Below are 26,364 nucleotides of genomic sequence, written 5' to 3' on the forward strand. Positions count from 1 at the left end.
ACCTACATGGAGTCCCACTGACTCCAGTGGAACACCACCCGCACTCAACAAGTTGGGGTCTACATACAGGAATACTTCTGCTGAAATGCAGCCATTACTTACAAAAACATTCATTAAACCTAGGTTGTGACATTGCACTCCATATGTTTAATAAAAATATGTTAATACGTGTGGATATGATGTAACTGGAATATGCTTTATGCAAAAGTTCTCTTGTGAAGTATCATTACAAAGCTTATGATCTACTGAGTGTGTTCATTCTCTTTGTATGTGTGTATCATTCTTGTATCTAAAACTAGAAATATGAAGTATAACTCTGAGGGCCTATTATAATTATGCAAAGTGTGGGCCATTAATGATGGTTTAGAATCTTGATGGCGCCCATTGTCTAGGACAATTGACTGTAGATGGTTCTGATTACCTGCAAGTCTCCACTGCATATGTGTGGACCAGTTATGAAGAAATGCCCTAGTTACCAGCTGAGCTGGACCTAACAAGGTTTGTACCAGGGGAGAGGATTGGGCCTAGACCAGGTAGGAATCTAGTCTGTGAAAGAAGCTTATTGGAACATCTCTGAGGGTGAGATTTACTTGTACTCAATTTCTTAATGTATTAGGCTTAGACTTGTGTGTTTTATTTTGCTTGGTAACTTACTTTGTTCTGCCTGTTATTACTTGGAACCACTTAATCCTATTTTGTATACTTAATTAATAAACAAAAGTGATTTTATTATCCCAGAGTAAGTGATTAATACCTGGGGGAGCAAACAGCTGTGCACATCTCTCTATCGATGTCATAGAGGGCGGACAGTTTGAGTTTACCCTGTATAAGCTTTATACAGAGAAAAACTGATTTATTTGGTGTTTGGATCCCACTGGGAACTGGGTGTCTGGGTGCTGGAGACAGGAATACTTGCAAAGCTGTTTTCAGTTAAGTCTTCAGCTTTGGTGTCGTGGTTTAGACCCTGAGTCTGTGTTGCAGCAGGCTTCTGTGTCTGGCTCAACAAGCCAGGGTTCTGGAGTCTCAAACTGGCAGAGAAAATGGGGTCAGAGATAGTCTCAGCACAACAGGTGACAGTCCCCAGGGGGGTCTCTGTGACCAAACCCGTCACACAGGTATTCTTATTTGTGTTTCTCAGACTTGAAAGGCTATTCTCACTGAAATTCTCAGTGTCTATTTCAGAAAATAGTTTAATGCTAATATCTTTTTTGATACAAGATAGCTATTATTGAAAAAAATCTTTCAAAAAGGTGATTTATTGCTTAGAGATTACATCATTACAAATCTATACTGTATATGCCCCTGGTATTGGCTTATGTGGCCTTGAATTTACTTCACTTAACAAGGTCACTATAGTAAATCGCAATAACAGAGTTACTGGGAAAAACTTCTTAGGTCTTCCTTTTGCCTTCATGTAGCATTGTGTAGATGAGGGTATTTAAAAGCCAATTCTGTTCTGTTCCTTTCACCCTTGATTCTGAAGCACTTAGAGTATAGTATGCCTGCAAACATTTGTGATCCAGATTTAATTTCAAGTCCCTTTCCCTTCTCCCTTTTCTATCAGAATTTTAAGTTAGCTCTGCCTCCTTCATGTAATTGCAAGTTGTAAACTTTAATGAATCACAAATGCATGCTATTTTTATAAAAGTAGCTGCAGCATTTTTTGTTTGTTTTTATACCAGCAGCATCAGGGTTCAAAGGTTTTGTCAATCATGCACTCAGCTGATTGGTTTATAGCTCATTTTCGCTTGTTTTTGAGGCTTTATGTGAAGTAGCTCCACTGCGAGTTGATTCATCAGAAATTGATGAGACATCATCTACTGACTTTATATTGGATAATGTTCTTGTTTTTGAATGTCTAGACTGTGAATTGCTCCTTATCTCCGACAGTGTTTTTTCATCCCACATGCTACTGTCTGCAGTCTTAGAAAAAGAAGAATCAGATACTCCTTCCAAAGGTTGAAAATAAGATAGATATGCCAGTCTCTGTTGCTCAGCATGAGTGGTGAAGGCATTACTAAAACCCCTGAAACACAAAAAGAAAAAACATTTTACTCGTTAAATATTATGTTGAGAACAAACACCCTAGACATTCTTGGAGTTGCATATAAATTACCAAGCTTCCACTTTTCAAGATTTTAACAACTAAGCAGGAAAAGTTAATGTATTTGATAAGAACGCTGTAGTACATAGACTTCCTAGATTCAACATTTGTTTGAGCATTTGTTGGTTTTTTTCTTGTTTTTCGCCTGAAGGGGAAAATGTTACCAAAGTGATTGAATGTATGTGTGCCTTTTCCCAAACAGGAGAGAGAATTAAAGTTGGATTTGTTTTTATTTGGTTGCTAAAGATTTTGCACTGTTCTACATAAAATTGTAGTATCACTTAAATGTTAACAATAGCAACCTTACATCTTAAAACCTTTATGCATTTCAACACGCAATTCTTTTCTCAAAGCATATGTATTTCAACATGTAATTATCTTCAATATAAGAATATTACCCTTCACTGTTAAACTGCTTTACCACTTCTGTGCACTGGAGAAGAGCAGTAGTTTTCTTTTAAGAGTTAATATTCTATTAGAATATGAATACCTTAACAGAAACATATCAGGTGTGGGGGGCATTCTGGGGTCTAGCAGTACATCCCTGCTCCATATACATGGTGCATTAGGCAGCACTGTTGCGGATAATTAGAAACAATAGGCTTATGCATAAGTCTGCCTTATACTTCCTAGGGTAAAATCCTGAGCTCTTGAAACAACACAAAAGAGCCATTGTCTTATGGGAAGTAGAAATAACTGAGGTCTCTTAACCTGGATGTTGTCTCCAGCATTACACCAAAGACAAACTCAGCTATCCCATATGGGAGCTCAGAGGTGCAATGGGGAGGTCTGTACAGAACAGGTATTTTCATCATAGCCTCCTCCCAGGACTCAGACTCCATGTGATAGGAAGACTTACTTTTTTTGTTTGCTGAACTGGCTGAGAGTCACACCACAGCATATCATAATTATTATTAAAATGATCAGAGTTGTAGATGATACAGCAAGCATTAGTATTTCCCTTACATCTTTTTTTCTTCCTACATTTGCTGCCTTCTTTTGAATAAGATCCCCCTTATCCGACACTAGAAAAATAAAACAAACCAGACCAATCAAATTCAAACAATGAATGCCATGTACATAGAAATGATGATTTTTAAAAAAAGATTATACATCAACAAATGAGCAGACTGATAAAAAGGCTAAACGTGCCTCTGTATAGATCCCATGCTTGAGGCCTGTTTATTTGACCTTTGCATACACGACCACAATTTAGCCCGAAGTGAAGATCTTCAAATCACTGCCACATCCAGATCTGTCCCAGAGGACGTTCTGGTAGAAGTTTAACAGCCCCCATGGAGTACGGAGATCTATGAATATTTTTAGTTTAATCAAAATACTTCCCCTCCTCCCCCCAAACAAATATGACCTTGTGTTCGTGAGTATTCTTGAGCTCTATCATCTCCCATGATCCCAGAAGATTATTGTCTGGGAAATCAATAAGATTATAGTAAGTACTGTACTGTGTTCTTACTTGGTACTGGTTTAAAAAACATGTTTCTTGGGTGATATTCTGTCTCATTGAACTCAGGAGTTTGGTTATCCAGTTCTGCTGGAAAGCAAAAAAACCTGTGATGCAGTGAAAACACAGGTGATGTAATGTGCCGTTTCCTTACCCCCTGACATATGAAGTTAATTCTTTTGCTTCAGAATGGAAACAAAGACAATGTAATCTGAAGAGGCAAGGTGAGTGAGATAATATCTTTTATTGGATCAACGTCTGCTGGTGAGAGGAAAGCTTTCGAGCTTACCCAAAGCTCTTCCGACCAGGGGCGGCTCTAGGAATTGGGCCGCCCCAAGCAGGGCGGCATGCCGCGGGAGGCGCTCTGGCAGTTGCCGGTCCCGCGGCTCGGGTGGACCTCCTGCAGACGTGCCTGCGGAGGGTCCGCTGGTCCCACGGCTTCGGGGAAGCATCCGCAGGCACGTCTGCGGGAGGTCCACCTGAGCCGCGGGACCAGCAGACCCTCCGCAGACATGCCTGCGGGAGGTCCACCCGAGCCGCGGGACCAGCGGACCCTCCGCAGGCATGCCTGTGGGAGGTCCACCGCAGCCGCCTGCCGCCCTCCCGCCGGCATGCCGCCCCAAGCGCGCGCTTGGCGCGCTGAGGTCTAGAGCCGGCCCTGCTTCCAACCCACCTTGTCTCTCTAATACCCTGGGACCAACATTGCTATAACAACATTGCATACAGTAATGTAATCTGCAAGCAGTTGACCATATTATAAATTATTTAATTGCAACTATTATAATAGATCTTGATTTTGGTTATATCCTTTTGTATGTAAAAATTTAGGGCCAGATTCTCAGCTGTTGTAAATTGGTGTAACTTTGTTTAAGTCAATGGAGCTATGCTGATTTACATTAGCTGGAGATTTGGGCCATTGACTTCAATGGGGCCAGAATTTCACTTTGGTCTTTAGTTGTTGTGCAGTCTGTTTTTTGCTTGCATTGATTTTTTTAAGATCTAGTTGCATCTGGATTCTCTTTTATTTCTTGATTGCAATATGTTCTAATAAGCAATAGCAATCAGATTAACACATATTTAATTGTCTTTTAGCGCATACGCAGTTTCTAAAAGCCAATTAATTTCCTGCCATAAGTATTTTCAAAGGGGCAACAAAACTATTTGCATAAATCAGCCAGAAATTCCCTGTCTGTAGACTTTTACCAGAAGATAGGTCTTTCAAAATTGGGTCCTTGTAAATGTTCACAGGTTTTGCTCTTAGATCTGTAAAAAGATGACAAGAATCTGTCAGTAGTACTTCAGTCATTGCACAACAAAACCAATAGCAAGTAACTTATTTTCATCTGTTTAGGTCTGATATACAAGTTCATAATAAATAAACATGTTGTAGAGCCATTTCTTTCCTTATGAGTTGGATTAAATTTGGAATTTAAAAATATTTTTGCTAAGATGTTCTTTACATGGAAACAAAGGAAGTTAAGCTTATTTTTCAGAAACACTCGGGAGAAACAAATGACAATTTAGACACATGGTAATTTGCCTTGCCAAAGGCATCAATTCTTATGTTATTATTAGGAACTTTGCAAGTGAGCCCAAACAGAAAAAGAATATATGACTCGAAAAGCCAAATTATGCCTTTGCATACACAAGTGAGTCTTATTTACTTCAGTGAAAGCCCCACGTAGACCTTTGGGATAAAGGGTAATATGTTCTTTCGTGGTCAGCCCAGTTCCAAAATGGTAATAATCTTTGGTTGTTCATAGAAGGAAAAAAATTAATGCCAGAGATACAGACTAGAGAATTCTTCAAGAATTTGGTGTGAGCGCATGTTCTAGGGTTTAAAGCACATGACAGGGTATCAGGAAACCTTGGTTCGGTTCCTTTCTCTGACTTGCTTGGGTAAATCATAACCTATTCATACCACAGTTTCCCCATTTTTAAAATAGGGACAATAATACTTGCATACTTCCTGGGAGTGTTGTGAGGCTTATTTAACCCTTTACACTGCTTGGAAATCCTTGGATGAAAGGGGCTACCATAAGTGCAAAACATTTTTATAAAATCTGGGTATGGTTATCAACTATCTTAGAGTCAATGTAGATATTTTGGAGTCAATGCAGATGTAGAATTACAGTCTCTTTAATTCAGTTTTCTTTGTTAATTTCACTTTTGTCAATTGCATCCAGAATATTTTGAGAAGTCAGCATTGTTTTCTTGTGTAATTTATGATTACAATTATTTTAAGTTTTAATTTGGCCATTTTAACTGTGAAAAGATGTTTTGATGATTTCATCATACCATACCTCCACTAAGTGATTCCTCGACTGGGCCTTGAGTGATAATGTTGAGATAATGAGGTCCAAATTTGGATTCTAGAAAAAAGAGTTGCAAAGACTATTTACAGTTCAACACAGCCTTGTCACTAACAGCAAAAAAGTTGCGCTTGTCCTTATTCATGACAAAATGGGAAATGTTGAAGCAGCACTCCAATATCTCTTGACAGGATAGCACAATGTATCACTAGTAGCCATATTTAATGAAAGAAAAATCTAAGAATCATTCAGTTACATATTAGCACTGTCAGAACTTTCGGTTTTAATGTATTACATTCCGTTGTCTGCAAGTCAAGACCTTTGTGCTGGTACAATGATATACATAGCTCTTCAAACAGTAAAAAGAAGTTATTGTCCTTGTATTAGGCATGACTTTTTTATCAACCTCCTTGCCTATCATTTTGTCATCAATTCTTTCTTTTGTTTTTAGCTAGCTGAATCTGTGAGTTCTTGAAGTCAAGTACTGACTTGAATCCTCTAATTCAGGTCCCGTTTCTATTTATTACTGTCCAGTTCAGTGCAAAATACTTGTATGTTACTGATGTCTCCTATTCCAAATGTGTGCCTTTGCAGAACCGACAACATGTGATCTAGATGCTACCTTCTTTTGGGCAAAGGGGAGGCGCCTCTTTTAGCCTGAGGTTCACAGCAGTGAACCTGCTCCTGGACTTAGATGCTTAAGCCAAGGCAGCCCTGTAGTGCAGTGCACTCAATCAGAATATGGGCTGCCCAGGGCAGATCCCCTCTCTGCATGATTTAGAGTAGGGAGTTGAACTCAAGAGAGTCCCCTAATCACCAGGCTATTGGGTATTTGGGGTAAAGGAAGGGACTCTCTCAATCTCTCCTACTGAAGCTGCTTCACTTTGCATACATAAATATTCACTGGGCCAGAGAGAGAGACTGACTTGTTAACCCACTGGTTAGGGCACTTCTCCTGGGCTGCCGGAGAGTCAAGTTCAAGTCATGGCACCAATTAATACAACTAGAAAATCATGTCAGAGCAGTGTCTTAAAGTTCTTTTTGTTTTTAGCATATTACAGTAAATCATTACAAGAGCAATACTCACAATAAAACCTTCCATTGTATTCTTACCTTCTGAAGGCTCTGCTTCAGAACTCTCTAGTTGTTCCTCTTCAGCTTTTTTGATGGAGAGCAATTTCACTAGAAGTTTAAATAACAAATAGGTTTGAGTATAATAGGATCTTTTAAAGGTATGGAGTTACTATAGGAATGGACACTTGAAAAAATTCCAACATCCAACTATAGGTTTTTGCCAACCTATTCTTACCGATTCTGTATTCCCATTTGTAGCTTTGGCAGCCACGTAACAGAAGACAATGTGACTGATGCCCCTGGTCTGAATGGGGTGGGAGGGAGGGACAACTATGGCTTTTAATTGAGATCATCTTTAATGTTTCTCCAGTATCAGCTGGTGGGGATGCTGATACGTTTTGAGGGTTAGCACTGGTCCATCACCCTTTGTGTAAAGTAGCTCAGGCTCCAGAAGCACTATGTTACTACATGCCAGCACAAATTCTCATTAACTTCAGTGGTTCAGGATTGGATTGTAAAAGAATGTACTAAAGAAACAATTTTGATCAAAATTGGAAAGATGTTGTAACCATGTGCACATACTGTCTTGTGTGTTGACAAGAAATTATTGTACAAATAAATGAGAAAATTAACACAAAACAGAGAGTAGTTTCTTAGCAGCAATGTTTGTTTTGTGAGAAATGAGTAAAGAAAGTTTGCAATAAAGTTTAGTTTGAAACTAGCACTATTCCAACTTTTTATCCCAAAAATAAAATGTAAAAGTAACAACATGTTCTAGCTCCACAAAGTTCTCTTACATTCTTATAATTAAATATGGATCAGGAGTGTGGATTCCGAATGGTAAATGTACTGGATTTAAATTCCTTTTAAGCATCAGCCACCAACAATGCTGATCTCTCTAAATTAGCAGGGAAGAGGAATCTTCTGAGTTTCTCAGTTAAATGAATGGGAAACCTGTGAGATTCGATTGCTTTTCTCTTCTCCCCACAAGTCACACTGTACCACAAATGATTTCTGTACACTTGCCTTTGACACAAAATATTGTACTTAAAAAATAGAATGGCAATAGAATCCCTTCCCCTTCTATCCACACAGCCCAAGAATATGTTAATAGTTTGAGGCTACATTAGGATTTCTTGTTTTAACATCCATCCATCTATCAGGTACTTACATCACAGTCACGTCAGTGGTATCTGAGTGTCATGCAAGGAAATAAACTGGTTTTTTTCATTACTGCATGGTTCTATCTTCCCTCCTGCCCCACTACTCCTAAAGTGCTTAAAAATTATTCAAGTGCCTGCACGTAGGTTCTTAAATGGTGACTTTGGCCACTTACAGTACTCCCGTAAATTCTGCATACTGTCCTTCAGCATTAACACATCTTTGGACACAGGCGGATTTGTAGAAATATCTAAATAAATTTTTAAAAAATCAGTTAAATTCTTATTTTTGACATATAAGGCCACATTTTCAAAGGAGAGTATAATGCATGTAACTCTGAAAAACACCCCCCCCCACACTTGCGAATTTGGTTAATGTATATCTAGCTACCAAGTTGTGCATGCAACTCTCTGATTTATGGATGCAAGTGTGCATTTGTTGAGGCACAATAGGTGTATCGTTTTTGGGTGCAGCCACGGTACTCTCTTTTGGAAATTTGGTTTTTACTGTTTTTTAACAGCCTACAGTACAATTAAGATATATGTTTTAACGATTCAAATTTATAATTCTCCTTCTTTGCTTAGCCTTCTTTAGCCTTCGTAATCTGTTTTGTTCCATTCTGTAGTACAGATATTAATTTAATAGCAGAGATTTTAATTACGGTAGTTTTGCTGCCTATTAAGTGCTGCATGATTTATTTCAAAAAATTACAGAAAGAACTAGTTTAAAGGAAATCTATACACGTCTAGCAACCATTTTATAAATCTATATAAATCTATACAGTTCTTTGTCCACTGCATTACAAATTCATGTATTTAAAATGTTTTTAGGGTCAGAGCAATGCTACCTTATCTATGCTATGATGGTACTAATTTAGGCCTGGTCTACACTGGGGGGGGAGTCGAACTAAGGTACGCAAGTTCAGCTACGCAAATAGCGTAGCTGAACTCGAACTACCTTAGTTCGAACTACTTACCCGTCCTGATGGCGCGGGATCGAAGTCCGCGGCTCCCCCGTCGACTCCGCCACCGCTGTTCGCGGTGGTGGAGTTCCGGAGTCGACGGGAGCGCGTTCGGAGTTCGATATATCACGTCTAGATGAGACGTGATATATTGAACTCCGAGAAGTCGATTGCTACCCGCCGACTCGGGCGGGTAATATGGACGTAGCTTTAGTCCATGCTTAAATTTTACTAGCAGTAGGACAGGTACCCCAGGGATAAGGAAAAAAACTGGAGAACTGCTGTAGAAGGCTTATTTCCTCCTCTGTTGGGCATTTACTAGTTCTTTGAAAGCCTGACAAATGAGGGAAAGTGACAGTCTATGAGCATCCAGAGTGGAGTGTGTTTGGTTCCTTTGGAAGTGACTTCAATTCATTCCTGCATTGAAATGTTGGCCGTTTGTTGTCTGTTTGCATTATTATTTTGATTAAAGGTGGTTTTTCCCCCGACCGTGCTTTGCTGCACATCTTCTCTTCGGCTAGTGTTGTGGCCACTCTCCTCCCATGATTCACGCACATCGTGACTGATTATGTTTGGTACCTCAGGCTATGTACTGTGTTGCATTCTTTCATGCATCTTTTGTATAATGGTGATGCAAACATTCTATTTCCATCCTATGCATAAGAACTAGGAATATTGTACCACCGTGGAACTACAGATTTCTGTTGCTAGAATATAACTCATAATATATGTATATTTATATAGTCCTAATCTGCAAAGGGATTCACTGCAAAGGAATTCCTATGCCTATATAGCATCTCATTCAGCAGGACTCTGTAGGGTGAGTTCTTTTGAATGCTAGAGGATTATAGAGAACAAAGGGTTCTTGATTAATTGTGAGCATAAATTTACATGGAACAATTCATATGATATAAAAACAGGGAGAACTTCACTATAGGAGAACATTTTTAAAGCTGCAATTTGTAGATGATTGTACTGCCATTGCTGGTATATTTCTGCTATTAGATCTATATTTTGGAGTCTTAAAACCTTACTTCACCTGTTTCTAAAAAGATCTCATGGGCCTCAGGACTTTGTACAACGTAGTTATTATCATCTTCCTCCTCCTCCTCTTCCTCCAAGTCATTGACAGGTAAGTTATGGTAGTCTAGAAAAATGGGGCAAATTAGTTGTCAAAACTGTGATTATTTTTCTTACTGTATTTGCTGACAATCAGAGACATGCTGTGAATTTTATTTGCTGCGACAAATTGATCTAAAAACAATACAATTCCATGGGCTCTAAAAATGCTGATAGTCTTTCTTTGGCAAAGATTGATGGTCATAACGTAAATTGTATGTATTTCTAAATCTTGCATATTTTTCTGCACCCAGGGTGTAAAATATTGATACTTAGAAATTGCATCCTGTAGTCCAGAGAAACTCAGGTGCAGCTTCCTACTTCATCGGCAACTCCTCTGGGCACAACACGCTGCTCAGAGCATTTCTCAGTTTGGTCAAGGAGTGGCTTTCACGCTGCTTGGCACAAGGTACAGAATAATTTGTACCCATTTCAATCTTTCCAAGTAGCAGGGAGAGGGATAGGAATCATAGGGGGAAAATCTCTCAACCCATCCTCTTACCTACCGGAAGCCAGAAGCCATTTATTTTTACTGGTATAAACTAGTCTTGTCCCAGCATTTCTAAAGGACTTCTTACCGTATGGTATTTAGGTGCAGAAGAGCTTGTAAATCATATTACTTGTGGCCTCTACTTTGCGCCACCCCCCCTTCCACAGGTTAATCATTTAATGGTACAGAACTGTCATCATGGTTCCTACTCAACCCCCCCCACTTTCAGCTGCTCCAGCAGGGAACATGTTCAAGGCATACCTACACCATAGCAATCCATGACTGCTTGAAATGGTCCTTAGGGACTCTTGACAGCTAGTGCAGTATAGAACAGCCAGAATCATAGAATATCAGGGTTGGAAGGGACCTCAGGAGGTCATCTAGTCCAACCCCCTGCTCAAAGCAGGACCAATCCCCAGACAGATTTTTGCCCCAGATCCCTAAATGGCCCTCTCAAGAATTGAACTCATAATCTTGGGTTTAGCAGGCCAATGTTCAAACCACTGAGCTATCCCTCTGATCTGCACTGGAAGAATAGCCAACCCAGTAGCAGAGGACTGCAAAGGTAACCTAAACCCACCTTTTGCTCCCTCCACTTTGGTGATGAACTGAGCATAATTTGGGAAAACTAGAGAATTGACCTGTGTCACATTTGCATCCTGCTACCCTAAGTATGTTGAAATTTGCCTTGAACACAGGAAGGACTTGAATCAATACATAGCACACATACAAGGGACTCTACATAGAGACATTAAACTCGCAAGAGCATTTGAAGGATGTTTCAGCTGACAAATTGCAGGCTGGATGACAGTCATAGTGCCAGTGGAAACCCAGCTTGAAAACAGAAGCCTGGAACCACACAAGGACAAAATCAAGAAATGATGCAGAGAAGCTACGTAACCTTTCTATGACTTAACATATGGAATCAATCATATTAGGTAAGCCCAGAACAAGAAGTAACATCTGAAAATGACAGGTGGAATGCAATTCTGAGGTTCTTCCTTCTCTTTTAGGTTTAAAATATAAGAACCAGATTTTTTACCCTCAAGAATCTATGGTTTTGAATGAGATCGTGTAACATCAAAATTATAGGAAATTGTGGAAGTAAATTCATGGAAGTAAAGACAGTTGAATTATCAATTTTGTCAATTTTTTAAAAGACCTGCAGCTCTGACCAGTCAGCTCAGTTTTAGCACATTCTGATTGGTTAAGTGCTGAAGAAGCAAACAAGTTGGTAAAATTACACCGGACCCTCACTAGAACGCAGGATTTGAGATCCATGCGCGGGACCGCCTTAAAATGAAGTGTAATTAAAGTAATTAAATTTGGGATCCATGGCCACGACCACATTATATGCGAATCCGCGCTAGATAGACACGCATTCTAGCGAGGGTCTGGTGTATATCAGTATCTAAGGGCAGATACAAAAGGCCTACTGTAGGGCTAATGATTTAGTAGATTAGGGACTCAATTATTGTGTTTATATTTCACTTATAGAATTGCATGCTTTTCAGATTGGACAATGTGTGTATCTTGTGAAGTGAATAATATGATATGGGTTTGGTATTTCCTTTAGTAAATCGTATGTCAGATCTTTGGATAGTTTCAGAGTTTTGTTTTATTTTTCTGGGACAAGTTATTTTTTCAGGTTGGGGAAAATCATACCAACCTTGCCATCCAATAGTGCAGGAAAAGTGGTCGTACATTGATATTACAGTTAACATAGAGCAAACAAAAGAAAATATTACTTCATGCAGTGTGTAGTCAGCCAATGGAAATGACTGCTCCAGGGGATCATCAGGTCAAATACTGTGTCTGGATTTTTAAAAAGTTGGATAACTTTATGTTAAAAAATAATTCTTATAATTATGCATGGTCAGAGAAGGGTCATCCAACCTCATGCTTCAAAGCATAAGATAATTGTTGCCAGGGTCACGAAGGAATTACTCCCTTGCGTTCAGCATTACATGGCAGACTATGTTCAATAAAAATTCATTCACCTTCCTCTGAAGCAGCAGGGATTGGCATCACCCCAGCAGAGTACTGATAGATGCTCATTCAGTATGGCAGATCCAAAGTTCCTAAGGACCAAATTCTGTTGTTTGTGTCATGAAAAGAGTAGTGGAGTGGAGAGCAGGGAGGTTCAGGGGCAGGCCTTGTACCATACGTATCAACTCAACAGACCCTTTGTGGTCTGCTCAGCATACTAGTCTGCCCTTCCTTACCCCATGACTGAGCTTTAGCAGCAGCATTCTGACTAGGTTCTGCAGAGGTGCAAAGGTGGGATGTTGGAGATGCTCTGCACACTTCGTTTCTACCCTCCAGCACCCCAAGGGATGACTAAGCAGAATTTAGTTGTATATTTTCAAGAAGACACTGCTAAAAGTGCCACCGAGGGGAACAGATTCCTTAAGATTTCTGGAGGAAAAAAAAACTATAGTAGTTTAAACAAAAACAACAATCAATCAACTCCTGTCCCCCCAACAGGTTAAGGGAAACATGCATTCAATCTATTCCTAGAAGTAACAATAGACTTCCTTAACCATTCTCACCATATAGAGGTTTTGATGAGATCATACCTTTAGAAGATGAAATTAGCTTTTTGGTAGTCCCTGCAGAAATAAGCAGAGATACAAAGAGAAAAAGTATGGGATTCATAGGGAAAACTGTTGTGCATCTCCAGTCATTATCCTGGATCTGTCTCACAGTTTCGTCTTACAGTCATCAGTGTCACATTCCAAAGTAGATCATTGTGACATCACCATCGCTTTTAGAACCAGCACAGACCAATCAGAGAAGAATATGCATCTGAATTTCTGGAAAGAGATACCACAGATAACTTCTGAGATTTTTAAAATGACACTTTATCTTTGAATAATGTGTTTGTTTTTTAATGTTAGAAATGGAACTGTCTTTGGGTAGATAAGAAGAAATAAACTTTTCTCTGAAAAAGTTTCCTCAGTGATTAATTACATTACAGCTTCTTTTATTTTAAAAAAGCTCTGTGGGGCAGAGACCCAGCTAGTGCACATTTTCATACCTCTTCAGGCCATGAGAAGATGTGTCCCCACCTTACAATCAATGCAAATTTAAATATTTAATATTTTTCACTAGACTGCATGCTTTATAGTGATACAGGTTCAAAAAACACAGCATCTGAATGAAAACAAAGATGACCCAAACTTATTAATCTCTGATGCATCAGAATGTAATCCTCTTAGTTTAAAAAAAAAGTTTCTATACAAGATGTATTAAATATCAACATGGGCCAATTGTTACTACAGGTCTATTTTATTCTAAGGTAAAACACTGCTATCTCAGATACCGATGTATAATAATTGTTGGCCCGAAGTGCCTGTTTAATGGTCAGCACTGTAGATCCTCTTTAATTTTAAAATACCTCTTAAAGACTAAGAAAACCTAGAGTGTGAGAAGTATAACAGATAGAAAACAGAGATAAAAAAGGAGAAATTAGAGGGTGGAAGATGTGTCACTGAATCTTAGGAATCAAAGGAAACACAAATGCACAATATATTTGATTGTAGTGCTTTTCCTCTGTGCTTATCACATTGCAACTGCTGATCTCCATTATCATAATGATATTGTTATTTACAATACACAGACCAGTACTGTATTACAAACAAATTGTAAAGAAATGAAAGGGCCCCCTCTTATGGATATGATGGGAAACAGTAATTTTGCCTTTAGTTAAAGTAAAATAGTAAGTATGAGTGCTTCTGGGGAATGGAAAAATAAAAGTGATGAGAAATAAAAAGACACAGCAAGAACAAAGACTGAGAAAAACATAATAGCATAGGGAAAATTAAAGGTTGATCCTGATAGCCCTTATTAAATGAGTAATCATTACTCAGGAATTGTCGCACTGAAATCAGTAAGTGAGTGAGGGTTGCAGGTCTGGGTCCTAAAATTGTTAGAAAAAGAACATGAAAAAGCAAAGGAGTATGAGAAGAGCTATGAAGAACACTGTTCCATAGCTGGAAGATATTGGCAGGTCAGCGATCTGTACAGCAAACACTCCCTGACCATACAACCCAAAGATATGTCCATAATGATCTTGTTAATTGCCCTTCCAAGGAGCATTAGAGTTTGGCTGCAGACACTGATTCTACAAAAAAACCCAACACATTCGGACTGGCCACTTGAACTTTTTTGAGGTTGATTATTGTTTATGGTATCCCACAATGTGCTAGGTGCTTTCCAGAGCTTCAAGAAGTTTCAGTCCCTGTCCAAGCAGATCACAGTCTAGGAGAAGGAGATAGAGGTTAGGGGAAGGAAAACAACAAATAGGTAATTTTTATACAAGTTAACTAGATTCCCTGTAGGCACAATGGCAAAAGTGGGTCTATGAGGACTGATATGTGGACATGTGTAGGGGCCTCACATATGAGTTCAAGGCAGCCATACTATGCCTAGGGTCCACATGTAAGACGACATAGAGATGACTGAATGAGAAGCTGAGAGATGGGTAGCCTATGATGGAAACATTGGTGGAGCAGAGATAGTGAGGGACAACATAAAGCGAAATAAATAGGGAGAGGGAGAGACGGCTTTGAAAGGTGACACAGAGCTTAGATTGGATGCGATAGCAGCTGGGGAGCAAAAAGAGGTGTTTGAGTGGTGAGTCCCCAGATCAAAGCAACGGACAAGGAAGATAACGTTACTGTTATAGGCTGAAGGGGGATAATGTGTATGTCAGGGAGTGACACTATTATGTCTTAGCTGTGCGTCAACTCCCTCAGTAGTGCACCAGCAGGAAATCTCTTCAGTGAATCACACATACCTTCTATCGTATGCTACCCCTCACCCCCACACACTTATGCTATACTTGGGAGAGAGGAGGCAGAGCGCTGAAGGGAGGAGGAGAAATAATAATATACCCTGTGGATATGAAGGTGAAGGGGAGGGGCGACAGGCGAGTGAGAAGTTAAAGGGAGAAAATAGCTTTAAATTGCCACTTTGTGAGAATGGGGGCAAACTACCCTTACCCATATTGCGCTTTCAGCCATTTTCAGTTCCATTTCAAGGAGCTGTTCAACAATCCCAGGCAACTTTCAGAGGGGAAACTAAATCAACACTGGCTGCTGAGCCGCAAACTTCTGCCAAAAGGGCAGTCGAGCCTCTGGGGACAGGAAGGTGAAATAAGAGGGCCAAATAGCCCAGGGAACCTTTTAAAAAAAAGCGGGGGAGGGGGGATGTTTTAGGACAAATGAACAAACAACAAGTTTTCAAAGTAGAAGAGGGAAATGTGTAGAGTAGAATTTGTAACCTTTCCCTTATTATTTAGCTTCTCACCAAACTAGGAACTACTTTTCATAATGGAAGGATACATTGCATGAAAACCACTTAACTGTCTAGAGAGGGGAAAAAAAGCATTTTAAAAAGAATAATATATAAACTGAATAAGCCATACTCCGGAAGAAATAAGTCACCTTATGGGGTATATTAGTTGAGTACTGGGGGTTGAATGTCTTTAATTGAGTGCACCAAAGGTGTCCATTGTTAGCTTACTAATGCCTGCTCTGTTGTGGGTTATTGCTACATTAATGCACACCGTGGAGTGGCTTTTTGGTATGCTAGTTTTGTGTGTCTAAGTATGGAATCTATATACATTCTGTTTCAAAATTAGTTTATCAAACAAGTGACATGCACCCATGGGAGTCTCTTCTCCTAGTGAAATATATTTTGTAGGGTGGATAGGTTTTTGCTGGTAACTTATCACATGTGGAATAATGCTATTGGTGCTAGCTGTGACATGTAGATCTGACTCATGGAGCTCTGCCTGCGTATGAGGAGAGGTACAAACAACAAACCCTGCACAAACAAAACAGGATTCTGATGACATGGTAACTACATTAATGGCATTCTGTTGATTTGTGATGTCATTAGAATTTGTAAACAGAACCTTATTCACAGGGTGTTTTTCAGTCTTTACCTGTTACACAATTTAGTTAAAAAAAACAAGATGCTTTTTTAATATAGAAAAATGTCTTTTTTTTGTCTGTTTAAGTTTTGCAAAAAATATGTTTTGGAAATAAAATCATACCAGAAGACATTTATTTACAGTTTCATTCAAGAGAGTTCTAGAACTCTTTTGATGGTGGAATTATGACATCTATGGTTATTCAGCCAATCATCATAGAGTTAGCTTTAATTCATTTGCATACTATAAAATGTAAAGCCTATATTGGCCTTTATATAGATAAACAGAAGGGAAGATTGTGCCAGGAATCTCAGCCCAATACCTGCACCTGGTTCCTAGGGAGCAATTCTGTTTCAGGAACTGACTCTAATCAGACACCAGGGCAGAAAGCAAACTCTCTGGCTGCTCACACAGCTCCACATCAAGGACCCAGGCCTCTACACAGCAAGTAACATATCAAAATACCTAACACCACCACAGCACCTTCCCAAGACTGAACATTTGCTTTCACGTTAAAAGGAGCTCTGTAGCAGTGACACGTAGTGACACCTGCCTAATATTATTTAATATGGATATTGCCATAGCCCCTAAAGATCAACCAGGATGGAGCCCCATCCGGAAATGTAGTAAATAGCAGTGATTTTCTGATTGTATTGCTTATATAGGGCCAGATTGTGGCCTGGCTTGCATACCCATGGATGGGACAAAAGGAGTGTAGGTTGTTTCCTTGTTTCTTGCACCAGCTGCCAGGATCATGGGTATTAGCACAGGAAGGAGAGCAGCTTCCACACGAAGAACACCATAGACCAGGTGCAGGGTATTTGTCTCTCGGAGCAAGGGGGTACTCAGAAGGCAGACTGTGATTCTCAGTGTCAGATGCAGGCTCAGAGTCACAATCAGTCTTTACATCTGCTCCAGGGGCAGTACAACAATGTGTAGCAATTGAGTCCAGAGATGGGTCAAAAACCTGGATGTAAACACCCATTGTGTTTGAAATACAAATCGGGGTCTAATTCTGGCAAATAGCCCTTAGCTTTTTAATGCACTAAACCAAACCCCAGATTAGAACAGCTCTAACTTCAGAGTATTTGAAACTGGGTCTGAGTTTTGCAGCTTGAAAATACAGCTCTCTATCTAAATAGTCTACTTATTTCTGCTTTCCTGAACCTCATCTATAGCAGGTTTATCATCTCATAGCATATTAATTAACTATCTTGCAATGTAGCTGCAGTGGACTTATTAATTGTCTTGTCATTAATTATGTGTCTCATTTTGCCATAAATCATTGATCTCCCCCCCGCACCCCCTTTTCAGGAAATAATTAGTTTGCCCGCTCTTCTAATGACTAGGCACCCATGAAAGATGGACCCTAATGAGATCTATCATGCTCATTTTTCTGTTATGGAATTTGGACATTCTGCATATTACAATTATTCTACATTTATTTTATTTAGGGCTAACTCTTCTCCCCTGGACCAAGCCCCTGCGTGAATGGGTTTGCACAGCAGTATTCCATGGGAATAGCATTCTGCCCCACTCCAGGTCATTCTGGATGACAGCCTCACAGCTGCAGTACCTACCACATTTGCTGTGCCTCCCCCTGGGGTGTGTGTCTTTGACAAGAAGATCTGTGTGGTTGTAGAGCTACCAATCACACCTGCAGCCCTCTCCTAACCTGTCCCACAGTACCTCTCCATTCTGCAGCAAATGGAGCCCTTGGGGTGCCCAGGAGATATGGAATAATGAAGTTTGTTTTAGCGTGGTAACAATGAATATAGATCGGAAATGACAACCAGTCTGAAAGGGAGAAATAACCCAAGGAATCTCATAGAATGAATGTAGACATTTCTCCCCAGAAACCTTTGTGGCTGGCTCACTTTTCCTGTCAAGCAGGAAAATGTGCACATATATTTAATCTACCAGCCACAATTCACTCGTTCTAGGAAACAAGCATATTGTGGAAGAGTGACTGCCAAACATCTTCACAACCAGTCTTGTCAACTCAGACTATTTAATAAGGATTCTCATGATAGTCTGATGTTTTTGTAAAGCTCCAGCTCCTGGAATTGTGTGATTCTGTGAGATTCTTACCTTTACTTAAAAAAATGGAAGTTTCTCGCCCTCGTGCTTGCAGAGAGACCTAAAGGCTCAACCAACAAACAAACAAAAACCAGAATGTATTACTTTTTAATAATCTCATGATTTTTAAGCCAATCTAATGATTTTGGTTGACATGCCTCAAGATTTTTTGAACATTTGGGTTTGGCAATATTGAGCAACTCACCTTAGAGACTGCACAGATGGAGAAATGTGCAGGAAACCTGAAGACTACTAAGAAAGTGTTGTAAGCCAGTCTTAGCTCCCAGAAAATACCCAGAGGGGGCAATGAGAAAATAGATTGCAGTCCTATCCGGTCCATCCTTTGTCCCAACTCCAATGGAGAAACCAAAGCTGCACTGGAAGTTCCAAAGGACACTCAGTATCAGTGCCCAAGCAAATGTACCAATGACCTTAAGTATTACCAGTATTGATGTGTTAGATGTAAACATTAAAATAAAAGTCACAAACAAAAAAAATGCACTATTTGCTATTCAAGGAGCACTAAGATGCTGCAATACAGTTTCAGTTTGATTGATGGCTTTCACCTGCCACCTTTCATCAATGTTAACAGGAAGTAACCTGAAACTTTGAACGTGAATATAATATTTTTGCCTTGAAACTGGAAAGATAGACAGCAATTACTTAGCACATTTTCAGAAAAGTCCATCCAGTGAGGTTTGTAGTTGGCTCTTCAGCATAGTTTTACTTTAAAATGAAAGCTGATCAATTTGGGTTTTGCTAACTAGGAAATGGTTCATTAACTTCTGAGCTAGTAAATTTACACTCAGATCATATTGACATCTACCTTGACTTAACAAAAAGCGAGCGAGGGCTCAGGAAGGCCTACCTAATTTTCTTTCCATGTCATCAGAGCAGATTGTTAACCAGCGGTTGCAAAGTGCTGTGGCTAACCAAAATAAAAGCGTAGTTTAAGTTATGTTTCTATTGTAATCATTTCTACTGTAAAAATATCAAGTTATTTTGATAGCATTTTCACTGCTAACAACACAAATGGTTGCAAAATATTTTAAAGTTGTTTCCATTTTGCAGCATTCAAACTGGGGCCTATTTTCAAACTTATGTGGAAATTTTCTGTCTACATTTTTATCAAATCATCATCAAAATAGTTAATGATTTATGAAAATTAATAACATTTTGAAAACAACTGATCTATTTTGAACCCTAGAAAACTACAATCTACCTCGAAATTTCATTTTTTTGGGGGTGATGTTTAATTTGTTTTGATCAACTCCACTTGAATCTGTATGTGAATGAGCTGGTGCTATTGACATTTACAAAAGCAACAACAAGAGTGGAAAAAACTTCCACAGATATGAATTTAAATTCAAAAGTGAGTTTTAGTCAAACATGATAACAATACTACGGTGTCACCAGACTTATCCTTGACCCACAAAGGATCAATTTTTAAGAATGGTAATTGAGTCTCTGTACAATTTCTTCCTCAAACGACAACGTTAACTCATTGCTTTCTTCCCATGACATCACTGGAAATGGCTCGCCTGCATGCTAATTTTTTTAATTTTAGAAAAAGGAAGCATCAATTATCTTATCACCCTATTAAAAAGAGAGTAAATATCAGAAACTGGGCTGGATCTGGTCATGCCTAATGGTCAGAGCCAGAATCAGGAGTCCAGGTGGGATTGGAGTGAGACTGGAGCAGGGCAGGGGCAAGCTAAGACCTGGGGAGTCTGTTGCCCCCATGAGGCAGAAGAGAGTTCCAAGCCCTGGAGCGACACTGAACAGACTGAGCTACTCGTCCCCTTGTGGGGCTTATATACCCGGACTGCGAATCACATGACCAGTTCCTGCATTGTGGATTGGCAGGTGCCTAGCACAGGAGTCACTCACCACCAAACCAATGATACACTTTTGGTGGAGGGTTGTGGGAACTAATTGTATGAGCTCCCTACCTCCTCATAAGCAGGTCGTTTGGGACCTGATCACATGGAGTTGCCACTGAGTTGTTCTGTGGCCCATAATGCATCATCCTTGTGGAGTTCCAGCTTGACAGTTCCATCTGAATACGGAAGTTTGTGTCCATCTGGAATGAGCCCCCTAGAGGATGCCATGGGGTCCATGTGGATCCCTTTGGAATGTTTAGGAAGGCAGGGTCCTGTTCCCCCAGAGCACCACTCAGGCAGCACAGAGCCAGTAAAGCACATTGTCATGAACTCCCCTGGCTTCAGCTATGTTGGGACCACCCCACTAAAGGGATATTCCCTACTAGAGGGGCTTTGTGGAACTTTTGTGGGTAGCCTGTATGCCCCAGATCCTCTATTTCCACTGAAATAGAGTCCCTCTCCCGCTCCGATCCTAACCCCCGTTATGGAATTTTCCTCTCTTAGCTCTTTCCTGTGGAAAAAAGAGATCCAGCCCAATGCATTAATTTTTTTTCCAATCTCTGTTTATTGGCTTTACATTTGGATATACATAGCAGGGATCATGGGTTTATCAGATGACATTTGTTTTCACTGCAATAAGTTTCCAGCATGTGCTTTTGTTTTATGTATCTTATACTAGTAAATGCTTTAGCATAACACAACAGTAACAACTTTTACAATGAAAGAGCGATTTTCATTATGACTATTACATTCATGATGTGATATCCAGAGCTGCCTCTCTGTTGTCTGCAGGTGCATTCACTCCCAGGGGGAATCTCCATTTCATAGCCTGCTTATTTGGGCTCAGCCCTGGTTTTGGCTCACAATGAAGCTTTCCTATGAAAAATGACTTCTTTATAAGAGACTTGTTCTGGAAGGGCCCCCGTCAAAGACTAGCATGCACCCTGTTGTGGATTTGACCGTAATCACAGTTAAATGGGCAGGCATTGCTGTGCAATCTGTAAAATAAATACACATAAATTGGCTACTGTGCACACAGCAGCTAATTTCGTAAGGACTTACAGTGTGTACCAGCAAATCTGTAGCAGAGCGCTTTTGGCAAAAAGCAGTCAGCTTGGCTCTTGATCTTTAGACATTCTGTACAATCAACGTAAGGGTTCAATCATGTAAGGCACTGAGCACTCTCAATGGGAGTTCAGGACTCTCAGCTCCACACAGATGATGTTCTGCTCCTTATTTGAACTTGTCGCATCAGAGTCTATACAGGGGCTGTGCTTGCGCACATCAAGGAAATGTATTTCACTTCTTTCGGTTTTAAGTTGCCATTGTGACCTTGTTGGTAGTGTTGTTGTAGCTGCGTTGAACCCAGGATATTAGAGAGACAAGGTGGGTCAGATAATATCTTTTATTGGACCAACTTCTGCTGGTGAGAGACACAAGCTTTCGATCTACACAGAGCTCTTCTTCAGGTTTGGGAAAGATATTCAGAGTGTCACAGCTAAAAACAAGTAGTTAACACACATTGTAAGAAATCATTCAAGGTGAAGTGGGAAGTTAACACGTTTGCTGTCATAGGACAAAAAGGTGGGATTAGCTGGTTAAAGATTGTTGTAATAAAACATAAATCCAGTGCCTTTTGGAAATTCACTTTATTAGAGACCTTGATCAGCTGTAACTCTTTCAGTCCTGAATCTATCCCTTACGCATCCTTCACTTTCCCTGTAGACATCTGTACAAGTTTTAAAGCTGAAAAGCAAATTGCTTAAATTAAATGTCTAAAATAAAATTTAGTATTACTAGCGTGAGGTCCAGGAAATAAGATACAGTCCATGTCTTCCACAACATGGGTTCTTCTTCAAGATGTGTTGCTCATATCGATTCCAATTAAGTGTGCGCGCGCCGTGTGCACGATCGTGGGAAGATTTTTCCTAGCAACACTCGGTGGGTCGGCTGAGGCGCCCCCTGGAGTGGCGCCCTTATGGCTCCAGATATATGCCCCAGCCGACCCAGCGCCCTCTCAGTTCCTTCTTACCACCCCTGACGGTCGTTGGAACTGATCTCCCCTTCCCTAGCTTCTAGCTCATGTATAGTTGTAGATAGTTTTTATAGAGTAGTTGTTATTAGTTTCTAGTTGTAGTTAATAGTTGTTGTTGTTGTTAGTGTTGTAATAGTAAATAGTAATAGTAATTGGGGGGTAAGGGGCTCTCCCCTTCCCTTCCTCCCAGTACCCGGGCTCATGTCTAGGTCTCTGGGTTTCAAACCGTGCTCGGCTGCCTTAAGCCGATGCCTACGGGAGACTCCCACAACTCCTGTTTGAAGTGCTAACTCAATCTGAACTATGTTGCTCCCGCTCAGTGCAGCGCGGGTACTTTTGGGTAGCAGAAAGCCCTCTACTAGGTCCATGTATTTGGCCAAGTGGACGTTTCTCCTGCTGGTGTGCTCTGAGCATTGCTGCCCCTCTGGAGGCACCAGTACTTACCATCTTAGACTATCTCTTGTCCTTGAAACAGCAGGGTCAGCAGTTTCATCCATCAGAGTACACCTAGCAGCAATTTCGGCCTTCCACCTAGGCGAAAACGCACACTCGGTCTTCTCCAACCCCATGGTCAGCAGGTTCCTCAAGGGATTGGAACATCTTTACCCCCAAATTCAGCATCCGGCCCCTACGTGGGACCTCAGCCTGGTCCTATCCAGACTCATGGGTGTCCCGTTCGAGGCCACTTGCTCGCTCCTGTACCTTTCCTGGAAAACAGATTTCCTCGTTGCTATCACCTTGGCGAGATGTGTGTCGGAGTTTAGAGTCCTTACATCAGACCCACTGTATAAGGTGTTTCATAAGGACAAGGTACAGCTGCGACCGCATCCTGCCTTCCTTCCTAAGGTGGTGTCTGCCTTCCATGTCAACCAAGACATCTTCCTTCCGGTCTTCTATCCGAAGCCGCACACTTCTCAACGAGAACAACAGCTGCACTCCCTAGACGTTCGCAGGGCCCTCACCTTTTACATCGAACAAATGAAACCTTTTAGAATGACAATCCAGCTGTTCGTAGCTGTGGCAGACCGGATGAAGGGCCTCCTGGTCTCCACACAGTGCATCTTGTCCTGGATCACATCTTGCATCTGTGCGTGCTATGACTTGGCTGGTGTGCCAACTACGCACCTTACTGCCCACTCCACCCAGGCTCAAGCTTCCTCCTCCACCTTCCTGGCTTATATACTCATACAGGAGATATGTAGGGCAGCAACCTGGTCATCGGTGCATACCTTTGCTTCCCACTACACGACTGTCCAACAGTCAAGGGGTGAAGTGGCATTTGGCTCAGTGGTTCTCCACTCTGCAACGTCTCACTCCGACCCGCCTAGGTAAGGCTTGGAAGTCACCTAATTGGAATGGATATGAGCAACACATCTTGAAGAACAAGAGTTACAAAGGTGAGTAACTGTCTTTTTGCTGCAAACAAAGGAAAAATTAAGGACCTGATTCACCACTGCCTTGCATCCTGTGCAATCTTTCACATCAGTGCAAAGCTGGTGTAAAATGATCCTACAGCTGACTAGTAGTGTGTCACACTCATTTTTTAGTAGTATAAAGGACTCTGCAAGGGGAGAGATAGTAGAGAATCAAACTCACTCCTACCCCAAATTCCACCAAGTGCTATTGCTGTACCTGATGTCTCCATTCTTTTGCTTCTCTGGACTTTAAGATGGAGCCACAGTAATGACTCAAGTGTTCAACCCTGCAGGTTCATGTCAAATGGTCTCATGCACCACAAATGATGTTGATCTTTCTCAATGTTTGCAGATAAAGCAGATTGAAAAGCCACAGTTCTTGGACTAGCTGTCTCATTGCTCTTCCCTGCTGGAGTGAGATGTGCTGTGGGGGGAATCCCTGGATGGAGAGACCTATAGGTTGTGCTGCCTCTCTCTCCTGTGTGATCCCGTTCACGGGTGTGGGCTGAGCTCCGAGGCAGACTCTTGGCGCACCTCCAGGATGCAGACTTCATAGATGCGGAAGGAGGTGAAGGCAGCAGCGACAATGGAAGAAGCGCCAACGATGTACCACCAGGTGAAGAACCCAAAGGAGATCCCCTTCAGAATGCAGAGAAGGCCAAAAGAGAGCATGGCAATGAGGGACACAATATGTATACAAACGGAAGGGCCACCTGCTTTCTTGTGCATATCGATGGAGACAGTTCAGCTGGTCCCGAGAAGAAAGTCTGAATGAATCTGAAACCCAAAAGTGAGTCTGTCCTCTTTCCCTCACTTGTGTCTGCCACCAATAGACACACACAGCAATAGATACACTTTACTTTGTATAGAAATATAAAATGAAAGAGGATGGTTCTTTGGAAACGGCTTGCTTGCTATTCTGGCACACACGTAGTTCTAGCTATATATAATAGCACATGGCTAAAGAAAATAAGATTAGATGGATTTTTAATCACTACTTGCAATTACAGTAAGTGGATGATAAACCTTAGCTTTTTATCTAGATTCCCCCCCGCTGCAGATTTACAGTTAATTCCCCCTGCCCCGTGCGTTTGCTGAGTGTCATTCGTGCACTGGGGCTTACAAAGCACAAATCTTTTATTTGTAAAAGAACTAAGATCCCAAAACTTTAGCAGAATATGGGCTCAATCCTGTACAGCAACTAAACATGGCCTGCAAATCTTTCACTTGAAGAGTGGGTGAAATAAGAGCCTCCTCCTCCCCACTAGTGGAAATGGTGCAGCTCCTCTTACAGAGCACCCTGCTCATTAGTGCACAGGTGAAAGCTGGAGTAGAGGCTAGGGCCAGAGGACCTACCGCAGTGCAAATCCTACAGGAATCTACACTTATTGCAGGGTTGGGGAATATTCTTTCCCTCTGTCTCTGCTGCCTGGCCACTTGCGCTGGCAGGGAGATAATAATTAGTATTTTTGGACCAGCCCTATTTATTCATCAGTCCCTAAAGGCTCAAGTCCTAAGAACCTTCACTTATAACACCCATTCTTTTGATTAACACTTGCCCTCGACCCCCCGATATTTCATTTAGAGCAGAAGAAACAGGTTTAGTAGGGGTTTGGGAACACTTACATATTAATTAGGCCAGAGAAAGCGTTAGACTGACTATAGCTTAGTGATTAGGACACTTGCCTGAGGGGTGGCCGATCCTCCTGAGGACAGAGGAGGGATTTGAAGATGGAAGGGCCAATTGAACCATTTGTCTCCCATATCCGTGGCTGAGGAACCTATCCACTTGACCCGAGGTTCCCAAACTTTTTTTTTTTCCCTCAGTTGCCCTTCGGAGAGTCATGTCACATGCATGCCAGCTTCATGGGGTCTGGGGTGCCAAGTACGCATCAGGGCCAAGAGAGGCTGTGCAGTACCCATGGGGGGAACTCACCATGTGGCAGTTGAGGAAGCCTTCTGCTCCCTGCAGCGGTCGGGCGGTCTCGGCTGCCTGTGCAGGAGAAGCAAAGAGGGTGGTGCTGAAGGAGCGGGGTCAGGAGAGCAGAAAGCTGCACCCCTTAAGTATTGGACCCCTGCCAGATACAGCCCCTTCCTAACACCGGCCCTTCAGCACAGTCCCATTTTCTTCCTCTCCACCGGCTGTCTGGCAAGGGCCGCGCTGAAGGGCTAGAGTCAGGAGGGGACTCTGGAGGTGTGGTCAGTACTCACAGGGTGCAGCCTCTGACTCCACTCGCAGAGTCCCCGAGAACATCCTCCCCAGGAGGGGGGGGTAACTGCTCATTGGTAGCTGTGGCTAGGAGGGGGGCAAGGTTGGGAGCCTGATCC

The 26,364-nt window shown here is 41.2% G+C and overlaps 1 protein-coding gene across 3 annotated transcripts; it reads right to left on the reverse strand.

Moving 5' to 3' along the window:
• Nucleotides 1-1,271: 1,271 nt before the first annotated feature.
• Nucleotides 1,272-13,434, reverse strand: EQTN (equatorin). 3 transcript variants are annotated; one of them, XM_045022004.1, is made up of 9 exons: nt 13,236-13,434; nt 10,114-10,221; nt 8,289-8,363; nt 6,992-7,060; nt 5,870-5,938; nt 4,770-4,829; nt 3,579-3,656; nt 2,964-3,129; nt 1,272-2,026 (listed from the first exon to the last, which is right to left on the reverse strand). In XM_045022004.1, the coding sequence occupies exons 1-9, from the start codon at nt 13,339-13,341 to the stop codon at nt 1,732-1,734; spliced, it is 1,026 nt and encodes a 341-aa protein (XP_044877939.1). In that variant the 5' UTR covers nt 13,342-13,434; the 3' UTR covers nt 1,272-1,731. The 3 variants fall into 3 exon arrangements, with proteins under 3 accessions (XP_044877939.1, XP_044877943.1, XP_044877940.1); XM_045022008.1 differs by having other exon boundaries at nt 1,273-2,026; nt 13,263-13,433; XM_045022005.1 differs by having other exon boundaries at nt 1,273-2,026; nt 3,579-3,653; nt 13,236-13,432.
• Nucleotides 13,435-26,364: the final 12,930 nt, after the last annotated feature.

Source organism: Mauremys mutica, chromosome 6, assembly GCF_020497125.1.
Source record: "Mauremys mutica isolate MM-2020 ecotype Southern chromosome 6, ASM2049712v1, whole genome shotgun sequence".
Lineage (NCBI taxonomy): Eukaryota > Metazoa > Chordata > Testudines > Geoemydidae > Mauremys > Mauremys mutica.